The 16,178-nt window shown below is 36.9% G+C and overlaps 2 protein-coding genes and 6 non-coding genes across 8 annotated transcripts; 2 read left to right on the forward strand and 6 right to left on the reverse strand.

The window, feature by feature from the left end:
- LOC18766231 (ADP-ribosylation factor-like protein 8a) lies at positions 5,564-8,442 on the forward strand. The gene is made up of 6 exons (XM_007201299.2): positions 5,564-5,760; positions 6,883-6,964; positions 7,074-7,106; positions 7,268-7,389; positions 7,650-7,811; positions 7,996-8,442. Exons 1-6 carry the CDS (start codon positions 5,723-5,725, stop codon positions 8,111-8,113), a joined length of 555 nt encoding a protein of 184 aa, XP_007201361.1. The 5' UTR covers positions 5,564-5,722; the 3' UTR covers positions 8,114-8,442.
- Positions 9,016-16,084, forward strand: LOC18767362 (LIM domain-containing protein WLIM1). The gene is made up of 6 exons (XM_007201246.2): positions 9,016-9,235; positions 14,270-14,504; positions 14,914-15,010; positions 15,111-15,157; positions 15,407-15,490; positions 15,578-16,084. Exons 2-6 carry the CDS (start codon positions 14,367-14,369, stop codon positions 15,788-15,790), a joined length of 579 nt encoding a protein of 192 aa, XP_007201308.1. The 5' UTR covers positions 9,016-9,235; positions 14,270-14,366; the 3' UTR covers positions 15,791-16,084.
- TRNAP-UGG lies at positions 9,472-9,543 on the reverse strand. Its single transcript has one exon. It is a non-coding gene; the product is annotated as a tRNA-Pro (tRNA).
- TRNAP-UGG lies at positions 10,235-10,306 on the reverse strand. Its single transcript has one exon. It is a non-coding gene; the product is annotated as a tRNA-Pro (tRNA).
- Positions 10,686-10,757, reverse strand: TRNAP-UGG. Its single transcript has one exon. It is a non-coding gene; the product is annotated as a tRNA-Pro (tRNA).
- Positions 11,185-11,256, reverse strand: TRNAP-UGG. Its single transcript has one exon. It is a non-coding gene; the product is annotated as a tRNA-Pro (tRNA).
- Positions 12,172-12,243, reverse strand: TRNAP-UGG. Its single transcript has one exon. It is a non-coding gene; the product is annotated as a tRNA-Pro (tRNA).
- On the reverse strand, positions 12,605-12,676 carry TRNAP-UGG. The gene has a single exon. It is a non-coding gene; the product is annotated as a tRNA-Pro (tRNA).

Genomic DNA, 16,178 nt, shown 5'->3' on the forward strand with positions numbered 1-16,178 from the left:
CAATGATTCAGAAGAAAGTTTCACTCTTTTTCCCTTCGCTTTGGTTTTGTCCCACTGGGTTTTCCAAGCAAGGTTTTTAATGAGGAAACAATGTCATTGTATGGTGGACATCCAAGGGGGAGTGTTGTAAATGCATGAGTTGGTGGATGACCACCATACCTCTTAATATTCCACCGTTGGATTTTATGTAACCTATGCACTAAGTATTTGTAATTAATGCTTGTAACCTATAGGTATATTGTAAATGATGGTATTCAATCTCCTATCTTGTAAGCCTATAAATAGGTGGTTCTACCAAAGATTTAGTGAAGAATAAACATGGTGAAACTTTGTCTTTAGCATATCACTTCTCTCTACATTTTCTCCCTCTAGTTTTATAACACATTCTTCATTTTTAATAAAACTTCTTACATTCTTCTAATAGAAACACTTCTAAAAAAAAGCACGTCAGATCATAAATACTTCATACAAAAGTAGTTTCAAACACGCCTTAGAATATGCAATTTTATGAAAATTGGATTAATAAAAATTCATTGCACCATTGTACTTTGAAGCCTCAAATAAGAAACCAATATCTTCTGTAGCCAATATTCAACTTTTACGTGTGAGATTTGAGCACTAACAATGAATAAGTTATTGAAAATTTGAGCACTAACAATGGATAAGTTATTGAAGAACATATACAGTCCCACATCAGATACTTAACAAAATAGAAAGTTCTATATAATAAATAACTCCACTTTTAATAACATCAAGGCCTTTTGTATAAAACCTCACACCTGCTAAACATATAGTTAAATTAAAGACAATATCAATATTACTAGTAGTAAACCAAAAATTTGTTCCTCCAAAATCTTAACTTTAGTGATATGCTCCATATACACTAAGACCACTACAAGCATGGGCAGTCATGTTAATTACAGTTGAATGTCATATCACATGTTCCATGCTCTAGCTAATTCAGCCCAAAGATATATAATATATGGCTCATAAATTTGCCACCCCACCCCATAAAAAAAAGTACCACCATCCTCATCTATTTTTATATTGTTTTCTAGAAGCTACCAGCCTAAAAGGGAAGTAAGAGTTGTGCCAAGATAACTCATGTGTACGTACAATTGCAGCGAAACAGAAATGAAAATGCAATCCTCCCAAATTTTAGTAGCTTCTCTCCCTTTATGAGTCCTAAAAGAAAATTTCATAGAGGAGGAGGAGGAGGAAGAAGTCTCACTGTCCCTCCTCCTTTTTCTCTCTTCTTGTCTTTTTCTTTTAGGTTAGTAAATAAGTCCACTGGGGCATTTTGAATAAACAGTCCATTGTGGTGATTTCTTCTAAGCTATGGTTAGATTGAAGTTCCCCCATCGCCTATTTTAGTCTATGTTCTCAATCAAATCCTACTCCAAAAATCCACTCCCTAATGCCGCTCATGTTCTTTAAATTTGATTCTATATCGTATTTGATGGAGATTGCTGCAAACCACCCAATTGTTCTTTGACAAAATTGTTGTTTTCATTTATTTGTTCGCTCTTATGCCCAGGTAGATCGGCGGAAATCATATTTTCCCAAAATCTATTATAGATACGGTGACAGGACACGCCCCGAATTCCCGAAATCCGAAACGGATCCTATGGAAATTCACGACATCACCCCGATGTCGGGCTCAGTTCTAAAATTATATCTTTTTTCCCAAAAAGGAATAAGGGCGCGAGACTTTCTGCTGAAATTTCGACAGAATCTCCCCTATAAATTGGACATTTCCCAAAATTTCAATCTGCATAAAACACAATTTATATTCCCAACTGGCAACATGCACAAGATAATTTCATGCAATTCACAAACTCGGCCTTTAGCCCTCACAAAAATCAAAATGAAACCAAACTACCCACAAAGCTCTTGAGCCAAATATTGCTTTCAGCAAGGCACATAATAAACTCAACTATGAATTATGAATACTAAATACAACATACATCATCAAACTTTTCCAATTTCAACATATGAGGTTTTAACTTCCTAATATAATCACATCTATGTCAGCAGCTGCACCTAATAACCTTAGGCTGCCTACGTACCCTCACTGAGGGATCAAGCCACACGTAGTTCTTCCTACTAAAACCCGATTCCAAACACATACAATACATTTATTCATTTCTCTGTCATTCACAAAATCTCCTCATACGCCGGAAATTCCAACGCCACATATGAGGTCTATCAACAAGCCGGATAACCTACGCCACGTGCAACCTCAACATAATATCACAATATCTCCCCATACGCCGGTATTACCAACGCCACGTATGGGGTCTGTCAACACGCTAGATAACCTATGCCACGTGCAACCTCACATATTATCACATAATCTCCCCATATGCCAGTACTACCAACGTCACGAATAGGGTCTGTCCGCACGCCGGATAACCTACGCCACGTGGGACCTAACAATCATATAATCTCCCTATATGCCAGAAATTCTAACTCCATATATGGGGTCTGTCTCAACGCCGAAAAGTCCTACGCCATGCGAGACCTCAACATCATATCACAATATCTCCCCATACGCCGGTACTACCAACGCCACATATGGGGTCTGTCAACACGCCAGATAACCTACGCCACATGCGACCTCAACATATTATCACATAATCTCCTCATACGCTGGTACTACCAACGCCATGTATGGGGCCTGTCCGCACGCTGGATAACCTACGCCACGTGATACCTAACAATCATATAATCTCCCCATATGCTGGAAATTTCAACGCCACATATAGGGTCTGTCTCAACGCCAGAAAATCCTACTCCATGCAAGATCTCAATATCATATCACAATATCTCCCCATACGCCGGTACTACCAACGCCACGTATGGGGTCTGTCAACACGCCGGATAACCTACGCCACGTGCGACCTCAACATATTATCACATAATCTCCCCATACGCCGGTACTACCAACGCCACGTATGGAGCCTGTCCCCACGCCGGATAACCTACGTCACGTGGGACCTAACAATTACAGGGTGGTACTTAGGGTAGCGCATATATCACTTCAAACTGACATACCCTCACTTATCTAAACTGATACTAGAGGTATTCACATTTTAATGATACCAGTCTATAGTAGTCTGCAACGTAAATAATCAGGAAAATAATATCATTTCTAAACTAACGATCATTCACATAAACATAAATTTCATAATTTTCATTATTAAAATAATATCTAAAAGTTTTCTATAATAATAATAAACACTCTAAAAATCTCAACCTAGTCAACACAGCTCAACAACGCTCAAGACCTTTCACTAGGGTCATTAAAATTCTCCTAGGAAAGTAAAATGAGCTTGAAAGACTCACGGTCAACTAAGAGTCAAACCCAAACTTGGTCAAACGGGCCCACGGGGGCCACGACCTCCAATTCCGATCCGAAAGTTCCTATGGGTTCTACAAGGTATAACACACTCGTCCTGCAAGTTTTGTCCAGATCGGATGGTCAGATCGCTCACGATTGCACGATCTGACGGTTAATATAGACATAAATTTTAAATTATTAAATCGGAACATCCGGGGCTCCGATTTACGATCCATGAATTCCTACACGATTCTAGAACTGCCTAGATTAACATATATTAAATTCAAGACCATCCAACAGTCCCAACCTATCGAAACCGGATAACACACAATAGGCGATATTCGTTCGGGACTCAAACGGTATCCAAATTGAAATCCGCGCACTCGTGAGAACCAGGAGATTACATTGGGACATAGTGCCCTTCCTACAGTGCCCACGCGCCGTCGCAAGCGCCAGCATCTCGTGGGTGCCCAAAGCGATTACGCATCGCAGGAAAATCTCAAAACCATGGCTCCAAACTCCTTCCCTAGGTATAACACCCTATTTGGAACCACTTTTGTTCTTGGACCTACCCCAAAAACTGACCGAAAGTGGCCGAAATCGCGATCCCAAAACTGGCCAAATTTTAATTCGTAAATCGAATTACCTACCCTAGGAATTGATCGAATCCTACCCAACAGGCAGCTAGAGCATGAAAAGTATGCGCGAAACCATACCTTGATGGCCAGCAATGGCCACCGGAGGAGGGATATCGGAGTCGGCGAAGTTCGAGCAAAAACCGGTCAAAATCGTCTTTTTCAGGAGGCTGGAGCGGCAGCCGATGTCGGGGAAGGTTCGGGTCGTGGCGCCAAGGCCGAGCCGATCCTTTTGGCACCGGTCCTGTCAGGAGCTGCGGGCGGTGGCCTGGAGTTTCAAAGAGAAAGAGAGAGAGAGAGAGAGAGAGAGAGAGAGAGAGAGAGAGAGAGACCGTCGGGGAGAAAGAGAGAGAGAGAAAGAGCATGCGAGAGAGAGAGAGAGAGAGAGAGAGAGAGAGAGAGAGAGAGAGAGAGAGAGAGAGAGAGAGAGAGAGAGAGAGAGAGAGAGAGAGAGAGAATCTGATTTTTATAAATAAAAAATCCCATTTTGATATAATTACGATTGTGCCACTGAGTTTCTTTTGATCGTAACTTCCTCGTTACAACTCCAAATCGAGCCAACTACATGTCTACGAACTCATCTTGTCGAGCTCTACGTAACGGTACAACTGAAATTCTCAAATTCCTTCTCAGTCAAAAAGTCAATTTAAAACCAAATAAAATATTCTATGGACAAAAATGGTATTTTCTCTGAATAAATTAATATTTACTAATTTATTTAGGACCAGGTCGTTACATGCGGTGGTGGGTGTGGCTGCGACAACGCTTCTTCAGGTGGTAGTGGTAGGATTCATTTAGGCTCATGGGTTGATATAGGGTTTATGTTGGGTTTGTTGGCTTTGTTTGGACTTATGGCTAATTGTAGTAATGTGGGCTAATAGTTTTAGTGCGACTTTTGTTCACGTTAGTTTTTCTTTTAGCATGTTAATTTGTTGCCCTTCTGGGATTGGTATTTTATATGTCTTGTTGATGTATTTGATTGTATTGTTGAAATTTATCTAATGAAGTTTCTATTTAATATAAATAAATAAAACTCGTAGTTATGTTATCAAATTCTAACCATTGATGCATGTGTGATTCGTACTAGATCAACGTTTAAAAATTATCAACGCATTGTGAGTGATTACGAGCAACCATCATAACCGTTACGAATGATCAACGTTAAACGTTCAAAAATTATAAATACATCGTGAGTATTTATGAGCAACTGACGTTAGCAAAATTCAATACATTTTCACAAACTTGAATTGAAACACTTGCAAGGTCCTCTCAATTTTCTGGTCAAAAGCCAACCTGGCAAATTGTTGATTGGATGAGCTGCTAGTTCATTTGAACAGCCTGGGCTAGACAATTTCAAAAATCATTTACGACGTCGTTTTACCACTTCCCAACTTCAACTTTTGGCAGTACCATAAACCAACCCACATTTCACCAGAGCGCGTGGTTATTCTCCTCTAATAATATCATCACAGATGTCTCCAAGATCCAATATTCTTCTTCACTCTTCAGAAGGCGCGTGTATAAATAAAAGGAACATTCCTCAATTTGTCTGATTAATTATCTTTCATTATATTTTTTTCTTTTTTCTTTTGTAAAGTTGTTATAATTTCTTTGCTGACAGAAAAGGAATTCCAAACGCACATAGAGCTGCAGAGAGAGAATTTCAATGTGGATAATCTGAAATCGTTCAAAACCCTAAAATTGAAAAAGGTTTTCAATTTATTCTTGTATTTGCTCCTTCTCAATGGGGTTGTGGGAAGCTTTTCTCAATTGGCTACGAAGGTAGAGTTTCTATTCTGTATAGTTTGGATTTAGTTCATCTTGATTTTGTTGTTCTCGTTGTTTGGATGCTGAGAAAGTCTGGGTAATAGAATACCGGTTTGATTTTATGGAAATTTGCAATCTCTTTTAAGGTTTTTTTTTTTTTTTTTTTGGTTCTGAAACAATCTCTTTAAGTTTTCATTGTCGTGGAGCGGGAAAAATTGGAATTTCCCGCTAAGTTAATACTAATACCATGGAAAACGACGTAGGACTTGGAATTTGTGATTTTTTTATTGGATTTTCCATCTATGTTGCATTGTTTTCGCTTCTTCGAAATTGGGTTTAGCTTTGAGAAGAGTTTTAGCTTTTCTTGCTTCTAGTTTGGCTGATGGGAACAGGGGAAAAAGAAAAGAGCTGAAGTTTTTATTCTCGAATTGTCAGTATGTAGAAATCTTGAATCAAGACATGATTGGCAATTGAATTAATCTAGAACCATTGTTTCTGATGTTTTTTTTTTTGCTGAAAAACTGTCAAATTTGGGTCTGGGAATAGTTTTCGAGGCTAAATTTGGTTGATCTTTGGAGAAAACTATTATAGTGCTAGGGAACTAGTTTAAACCGGATTATTTCCTTCAATGATGGAGGCGTCTTCGTGCATGTACGCACGGTTGATTTTCGTTTTTGGAGAATAAAGTCGGTAATTTATATCTGCATATTGTTGCTTCCGTAGGTTTTAAAAGGATTGGATATGGATGTACAGGTGCTGAATTAGCATATCTCAACTGTTGTCTTTGAGTAACATATTCTGCTAAAGACTTGAATCTGTTTTTTGGTTTATTTTAGTGTTTCTTGGATTGGTTTATTTATGGTATTTAGGTTGCCTGGAACTTGATCAACTAAGAAGCCACTGAATTTACTATTTCTTAATGTGTGTATCCAACTGATGTTCATTGCTTACTGTACTGCTCACAGTGTTTATCTTTCACCAAATGTATGCATTAAGTTGGGCAGAATGATGTCACAACTCATAAGTGAAATTGTTGAAAATATTTCAGTTTGGTTACCTACCCTTTTTTGGTTGGAAACAACCTTTTACAATTGATTAAATAACTTGCTTATTAGTATCTTTTCTCCCCTCTTGTAGCCTCTTTTTCAAGCAAGAAATGGAGCTATCTTTGATAGGCCTTCAAAATGCTGGGAAAACATCACTTGTAAATGTTATTGCAGTAAGTAAATATATTCATTTGGTTGTGGTGCAATATGTTTGTATATCCTTTTCTCCCTGTGTTGGTTTCGTGCTGATGGCTAAATTTTGCTTCTTGATCTTATTCTTAGACTGGTGGATATAGTGAAGACATGATCCCGACGGTATGTCATCTTTCTCAAGAATTACACAAGTTTAAATTTGTCTCTAGGAAAATGTCTTCAATTTTTATTATTCAGAACTTGTCATTTGCATTGCCAAAATTATATGTTGTAGTTTACTATTACTTTAGATATCTCACATAATGCATCTTTTATATCTACAGGTTGGATTCAATATGAGGAAAGTAACAAAAGGGAATGTCACAATAAAGTTGTGGGATCTTGGTGGTCAACCTAGGTTTCGAAGCATGTGGGAAAGATATTGCCGTGCAGTTTCTTCTATTGTGTATGTTTTTAACTCTTTTATATGTACACTTTGTATGCAACGTTATCATTGCAGAGCTGATAATTGCCGGTCAGATACTATAGATGCTGCCTTTTCTTGACATTTTTCTTTATATATTTGTTTACTAGCCTTGCATAAGATGTTTATTTTTTGTGAGCAACTTTCTGCTGAAATCTTGGCAAGTTAATTTGATCATATAACTGAATTCACCAGCTGTGTTGCATTTATTTTTATTTTTTTATGATTTTTGTCTGTTGCAGTTATGTTGTGGATGCTGCTGATTATGATAACTTGTCGGTCTCGAGAAGAGAACTTCATGACTTGTTGAGTAAGCCATCACTAAATGGCATTCCCTTGCTAGTACTAGGTAACAAGATTGACAAAAAGGAAGCTCTGTCTAAGCAGGATTTGACAGAAGAAATGTAAGTGAAAAATCTTTGTCTAAACTTTGTTTTGAACTCTCGTCAAACGAACTTCTTGTGCTTGATATGAAGTGCAGCATAACATTGGTGATTTGCACATTCTTGGACTTAGGAAAATGAAGCATAAAGTTCATTTTAATTTTATACATGAATCGTGTATTAAGCATCGGTTTCTGCCGTGCAGGGATCTCAAGTCCATTACCGATAGGGAAGTTTGCTGCTTCATGATTTCTTGCAAGAACTCCACCAACATCGATACAGTCATCGACTGGCTAGTAAAGCATTCCAAATCAAAAAATTGAGTTTTCTTGTTCGTACCAGATGACATACTTCCATTTCTGAGAGTGGATTTCCTTCAATCCATTTTCGAAGTGACTTTCGCTGTTTGCCTATTAGGGTTTGTTGATATATGACCGTGGTCTTCTGTTATGTGCTTGGTGCAAACTACCTTGTGTGTTGCTTTGGGGTAGGCATATGGGTCATTGTCTCAATGTTGGAAGTTGGAACGCTATTATTTGAGTTTTATTGTATAGAATTTGACTCTCTGAATTGTAATGTACAGCCGTTGCATATGATTGTTTTGGTTAACGAATTTGAGTCTATGAGTTATGTAATCTGCAGTGTTTGGTTACCCCTTTCTTTCTTTTACCAATTAAAATTGTAGAAATTAAAACATCTAGCTAACAACCACCACTCAACAATCCCAAATTCTTTTTATTCAACAACTATTCTCTAGAAAATTTAAACTTAAGAGCTCTTCCAACAAAGTGAATGTTAAATTTCACTAGATTATATCAAAGGACCATTAATAATAATAATTCAAAACTTTCAAACCAAGAGTAAGATGTTGGTTTTGGTCACCAACGGGTTTGGTAACTCGCAGTTGTACCCTTATGATATGTTTGTCTCTATGTTTTCAATTTAAACAACGAGATACTTAGAACATTGAAAATTTGTTGTAATGTGGTTCTCTTATTAAAAATTCTGTTAAGTGATGATGGGAAAACGAGACTCCCGTTTTAAACTTAAATGGATTAAAATATTACAATATACTAACTTGTTCTAGGTCGTTCCCGCTTCACATAGGCGAGAAATTCAAGGCTAAAGAACACCCACGCGGCGCCAAAATATAAAGCAGAGTCCAGAGCCCACAGTGAAATATCAAAGATTCCTTTCGGCTTTAAAGCTCCTTTTCAGCTCAAAACTTCAAAAACCCACCACCCAAAACAAATTCGAAAATCTCATTCGTGTCTTAAATTAAAACTCTACACAAACTCAAACTGCAGAATCCCATAATTTTCTTTTCCTTTCTCCTCTGTGTTTTCTTTTTTCTCAATTTTCAGTCAGCCCACCTTTTTTCTTGTGCGTTGAAGTTGATGATGAGAAAGATCAAGACTTCTTTGCAAACTGCAAACTTAGCTCAGGTGAGAAAAAGGTGGCTTATTTGGGTTTCATAATAACAGCTGCTTCTCCTTCATCATGCCTTTTCGTTGTTTATTTTATTTATTTATTTATTTTTGTGATATTGCAATTAACAAAGTAATTGTTTTTGAAAATAGCATAGTTTTAGAGTAATTTGAAGATTGAATCCTCTGTTAGAATTCTGACCCCAAAAAAAATGAATCCTCTGTTAGAAGAAAGATATCGCCGACAAAAAAGAGGGGCATTCCGAGAATCGAACTCGGGACCTCTCGCACCCAAAGCGAGAATCATACCACTAGACCAAATGCCCTCGTGATGACAACCAATATCTGCGAATACTAATTAGCTTGATTCAGGATTGATTGGTTTTGTTTTGTTAACCCATTGATCCAGCTGTTTTCTGTTTTGCTATTACCCTGAAGTTGGTTGTATGACTGCAACAATAAAAATACACACTATAGTCTATGGGGGCTTCATGTTGATTAGCTTAAAATTAAGTATTTGATTAACGCATAAATTAACAAACAAACGGCATGATGCTACTTTGCGTGGTACGATTGTCACGTCGGTTTCTCTAGGTTACAGATTTAACACATTCTTGCTTTGCTTGCTAAATATTTATTGAAGCTATAGATTGAAAACTGTTTTTTAGTTGATTTTTAGTTCACATGCTTCATGCTTTGTAAACTATTAGAAATGTGGCATTCATTTCCTGAAACAACTTGAACTATGTCCAAGCAAGATTCATTAGACTAGATCAACCGCGTTTCGAGAATCGAACTCCTCATCTTTTGCATCCAAATCAAGTAGAGTAAATCATATGTTGCACGCATCACATGTTTTTGATAAGGCATTCTTGTGTTTCTATAGTTTCTGATTGAGTTGAGTTTTTTCAGTAATTTATACGTTCCTGATACCATGTGGGTATGGGTAGATTTCTAGCTATAATGAAATTGGAACAAAGCAAAAAAGAAGGAAAAATATCTCCAAAACAAAAAATGGGGGCATTCCGAGAATCGAACTCGGGACCTCTCGCACCCAAAGCGAGAATCATACCACTAGACCAAATGCCCTCACAATAGCAATGAACACCTGCAAATGTTAATTATCTTAATCTAGGATTGGTTTGCTTACAATTAAGTATTGATAGAAATCTGCATTAGTATTGATAAAATGTTACAAGTGGTCCATTTTGTGAAAGGCACACCTTTGGGCCCAACCTTGTATTAGTGGCATTTCAATAATTGAAAACTCTTCATCTTGCATCAAAATCAACAGGAGTATGTTGCATAGATCACATTTTGTTGGCTTTAGCTGATTGAGTGATTTCAATAACACATTATTTCAATAAAGTGTTTGGTTGAGCAATCATGTAGAGGGATACGTTATGCGATTATGTACATGGATTTCTGGCTGAAATGGAACAAGAAGGAAAAAAAAATTTGGGCAAAAGGGGCATTCCGAGAATCGAACTCGGGACCTCTCGCACCCAAAGCGAGAATCATACCACTAGACCAAATGCCCTCACAATAGCAATGAATACCTGCAAATGCTAATTATCTTTATCTAGGATTGGTTTGCTTACAGTTAAGTATTGATAGAAATCTGCATGAGTATTGATAAAATGTTACAAATGGTCCATTTTGTGAAAGCACCTTTGGACCCAACCTTGTATTAGTGGCATTTCAAGAATTGAAAACTCATCTTTTGCATCAAAATCAAGAGGAGTATGTTGCATAGATCGCATTTTGTTGTCAGGCAATTGATGTGTACTTGTCAATAACAAGAGCATGTGTTGTATAAATTTCTGTTCATATTCTTGTTGGCTTTAGCTGATTGAGTGATTTCAATAAAGTGTTTGGTTGAGCAATCATGTAGAAGGATACATTGTGCTATGTACATGGATTTCTGGGTAAAATGGAACAATAAGAAGAAAAAAAATTGGGCAAAAGGGGCATTCCGAGAATCGAACTCGGGACCTCTCGCACCCAAAGCGAGAATCATACCACTAGACCAAATGCCCTCACAATAGCAATGAATACTTGCAAATGCTAATTATCTTTATCTAGGATTGGTTTGCTTACAATTAAGTATTGATAGAAATCTGCATAACTATTGTTAAAATGTTACAAGTGGTCCATTTTGTGAAAGCACCTTTGGACCCAACCTTGTATTAGTGGCATTTCAAGAATTGAAAACTCTTCGCCCTGTTTGATTCATGGGAAAGGAGGCTTGAGAATGGGAATTCAATTGCTTTCCTATGTTTGGTAAGTCCAGGCATGGGAAATGGTTGTCTGGCACATGGGAAAGTAAAGGGGAAAGTGAAGCCCTCCTCTTAACTTGGGTTTTGTTTTCCCTTCTCACGGGAAAGTTTGGGAAAATAAGTCAACATTCAATACACAATTTTCATGACTATTTTGTCCTTATGAACAATTTATAATTACAACGTATCATTAAATGCATTCTTTTTTTATTTTATTTAATATGGGCATAATTGAAAAATTATACAAACTTTGTTTTTCATTCCTACTCAAAACAAATATGGGAAATGAAACAAAGTAAAATTTCCCGGTTACTTTCTCGACATTACTAAACGTAGTAAATGAATCTTTCATTCCCATTTCTTGGGAAATGACATGGGAAATGATTTCCTCTCAAATCCATTCCGTGAACCAAACGGGGCTTTCATCTTTTGCATCAAAAACAAGAGGAGTATGTTTGCATAGATCACATTTTGTTGTCAGGCAATTGATGTGTACTTGTCAATAACAAGAGCATGTGTTGTATAAATTTCTGTTCATATTCTTGTTGGCTTTAGCTGATTGAGTGATTTCAATAAAGTGTTTGGTTGAGCAATCATGTAGAAGGATACATTGTGCAATTATGTACATGGATTTATGGGTAAAATGGAACAATAAGAAGAAAAAATTGGGCAGAAGGGGCATTCCGAGAATCGAACTCGGGACCTCTCGCACCCAAAGCGAGAATCATACCACTAGACCAAATGCCCTCACAATAGCAATGAATACTTGCAAATGCTAATTATCTTTATCTAGGATTGGTTTGCTTACAAGTAAGTATTGATAGAAATCTACATAAGTATTGATAAAATGTTACAAGTGGTCCATTTTGTGAAAGCACCTTTTGGACCCCAACCTTGTATTAGTGGCATTTCAAGAATTGAAAACTCTTCATCTTGCATCAAAATCAACAGGAGTATGTTGCATAGATCACATTTTGTTGGCTTTAGCTGATTGAGTGATTTCAATAAAGTGTTTGGTTGAGCAATGATGTAGAAGGATACATTATGCAATTAGGTACATGGATTTCTGGCTAAAATGGAACAAGAAGGAAAAAAAAATTTGGCAAAAGGGGCATTCCGAGAATCGAACTCGGGACCTCTCGCACCCAAAGCGAGAATCATACCACTAGACCAAATGCCCTGTCAATGATATTCATGATGTGCAGTACGGAATTATTGTAATATAATATTGGTTTTCTTTTGCCATCCTATTGATCTGGTTTCTTTTCTTTTCTAGTCTACATGTGCCTGTGGATATGGGATCTGACCTTCAATGTAGTTTCTGTAACTGTTACACTAAAATACATTAATTGTGGTCCACACAAGATGAACTATTTAATCAAAATGTCCTGATTTGTGCATTGAATCAACTTAATATAATATGTTTAACAAGACATTAGGATTTAAATTCCACTTCTACTCCACTCATTTGGGCAGAGGTTTGAAATTTTCAGGCACCCAGTGAATATTTATGTCAATCCCCTTCCCCAATCGCATGTACTAAGAAAAAAAGATTTAAATTGCAGACATGTTAGGGACAAAAATAATTGGAATTAGCTCCATACTTCAATAAATCTAATCTTTGGACAGAGGTCAGGCTAATTGTTAATGAGTTTAGGCCCATTCCCAATTGCTAGGTTTTTTTTTTTTTTTTGGGGGGCATATATATCTCAAAGTTGAACAAGCATGCTTCTAAAAACTAAAAATAAAATAAAATAAGAAACAGAATAAATAAACATGTTCAGCTTACTACCCTTTGGTAAGGAGAAAATCCTTTAAGAGAAGGGGGCACCAAATTATAATTAGGCCAGCTAATGCACAGCTAAATTGTTCACATTGATCATTAACAAGCTTAAAGAAGATATAATCATAATTTATAATTATACATGTTGACCAAAGGAATTATAATTAGGAGGGAAAAAGAAACCTGAACCCAGCTAGGAACTTCATGATGAATTTTGGTAATCGAGAAACCTCAAGGCCCATCATCTTTGAAAAAGAAAAAAAAATATCTTGGGTGGTTTTTTTTCTTTTGGGCCAAAGTAAGGGTAGAGGTACAACTTACACTCATGGGCAAGAATTCTATAATGAGAGCCTTATTTAAGTCATTTAGATGAGATTTCATGTCTTAATTGTTGGATTAAATTGGTTAGTTTGATCAAACGGTGAATATATAGGACTTTATCTAAGGGCCTTACCCTCTTCATAGAATGACTCGACACACACAGATATCATGAGGGTTTGAACTCACGATCACTTAAAAACATACCAAAAACTTGAGTCAATCCAACTAACACCCTATTGGCCGTGGTTGATTTACTTATCAGCAATTAGGACAACAGTTTCTCTACTATTTTAGTCATCAACGTTAACTATTAACTTTTGTGCATGTTTTGGACCCATGATTTTGTTCATGGTATTTGCCAAATTATCATTCATAAAAGCGTGAAATTATAGGAAAATAGTAAATAAAAGCAGATATTATGACAAAAGAAAAGGCTCGAAAGGATTATATTGATGAAATGGAATTGCTTTAAGTTCGGACAAAATGATTGCCGAATGGCCAGCCATAGCCATCTGTTCATCTATGAATTTTGCTTTCTAGTCTCCCGCAATTCTCTCTCAACCACCACTTTTGATCTCCTTCCACTTTCTTCTCTCTAGTTTTCGATAAAGAGGCAGAGGAGTGAAAAACAGAGAGGGATTAAGGGAATTTTATTGTTTTGTTAATTAGGGATAAAAAGGCAAGCTGCTGCAGGCTCTCTCTTGGTCTTCATTTTTAAAGGGTTGGTTGGTGGTGAGCTGAGGTTGTGGATTGGAAGCCGTAGGCCATGGCTACCTTTGCAGGCACCACACAAAAGTGCACGGCTTGCGAAAAGACGGTGTACTTGGTCGATAGGTTGGCCGCCGATTCCAGAGTTTACCACAAGGCTTGCTTCCGATGCCACCACTGCACGGGTACCCTCAAGGTATATATATTTCCATGCATGTCAATCTCTCTCTCTCTTCATTATATTGCCAATGGATGTATTAATTTATTTTAAGATCATACGTATATTTTTGTTCTTGCTATTTGTACCATCCTAATTAATCATGTCGCACGCAATTAAGTTATACTTCTATTAGAGATATGGTAAGATCCTCAGTTTGAAGTTGATGAATCGACAAAATTGGAGATATTCTATTTTGTGTGCTTGTTTCATGCATGCACTTGAGGTGTCAATTGGAAATTTTGATCGGTGCATGTGTGTACAACAATTTCATTCTGGAAAAATGTATAAGTGGAACAATAAATTTTTTAGCTTTCTTCAATCCTAATGGTCTTGCTCTGGAAGGAAAGCTCAGTAATCTTGTCTTCTCTATTTTCTCCATTTGCAGCTGAGCAACTACTGTTCATTTGAGGGGGTCCTATACTGCAGGCCTCACTATGATCAACTCTTCAAGCGAACTGGCAGCCTGGACAAGAGTTTTGAAGGTAAAAACTCAAAAATAATTAGCTTGTGAATTTCTTAAAAGCACTATGTAAATAAAAAAAATATTCATTTATTAACTTTTCTTTGTCAATTTTCTTTCAGGGACACCGAAAATCTTGAAGCCGGAGAAATCTTCTACTGATAAAGAGGTAAATGATCTCTCTTTTTAACCTAAGTGAGGTAAAATAAAAAATAAATTCCCAAGTCTCTCATATGGGACTTGTGATATAAGTTGTGAGACCCATATAGGATCTTGTGGAGTTTATATGAATTCATGAATTCTCACTGTGTTGATATAAATTCAAGCACTCTAGAACCCTACAGAAAGTTTCTTTTATTGTTTTGAAGATAAATAAATTATGTGATGTGCTAATAAGAACTAAATTGGGCTCTTGCAGAATGGCAACTCAGTCTCAAACTTGTTTGCTGGTACCAGAGAAAAATGTGTGGGCTGTCAGAAGACCGTTTATCCAATTGAGAAGGTAATTAAATTTGAAATTTCACAAAAAGAAACAGCTATTATTTATAAAACTTAAACATCTAGCTAATCTTGATTATTGTCTTCAAAGGTTTCGGTCAATGGGACCCCATACCACAGGAGCTGCTTCAAATGCACACATGGAGGTTGCACCATAAGCCCATCTAATTATATTGCACATGAAGGCAAGCTTTACTGCAAACACCACCACATCCAACTCTTTAAGGAAAAAGGAAATTACAGCCAGCTTGAGAATGAAGGCGAAAAGCATTCCATGACTATGGAGATTGCTGCTGAATCATAATCCACTTGAAAAAAGAAAAACTCCCATGCTTTCTTGCTCTTTATGCGATTTCCACCATTTCTGTAATAGATGTGTCTTATTTTGTTTCTGGCTCTCGTGATATGTCGGTGCTCCAATGTATCATGAGATTTTATTGTACTCTGATATGAATGGTTTGTTCTGCGGCTTGTTCCTGCATCTGCTTAATGTACTAAGGTTTTTCTGCAGCATTTTGAAGATTTTCAGTTTCTTCTACTTTTCCCTGTGTTGGGTCACATTTCTGAAAAGTTTTAAGTCCCTAGTGATGTTTATTCATGTTATCATTTGAGGAGGCCAAGAGAAGTCATTTTATATACCAGAATAGCTTTCATGTCACTAACACAACACGTATGATTAACTAATTGGATTA

The sequence above is a fragment of the Prunus persica genome, chromosome G8, assembly GCF_000346465.2.
Source record: "Prunus persica cultivar Lovell chromosome G8, Prunus_persica_NCBIv2, whole genome shotgun sequence".
Taxonomy (NCBI): domain Eukaryota; kingdom Viridiplantae; phylum Streptophyta; class Magnoliopsida; order Rosales; family Rosaceae; genus Prunus; species Prunus persica.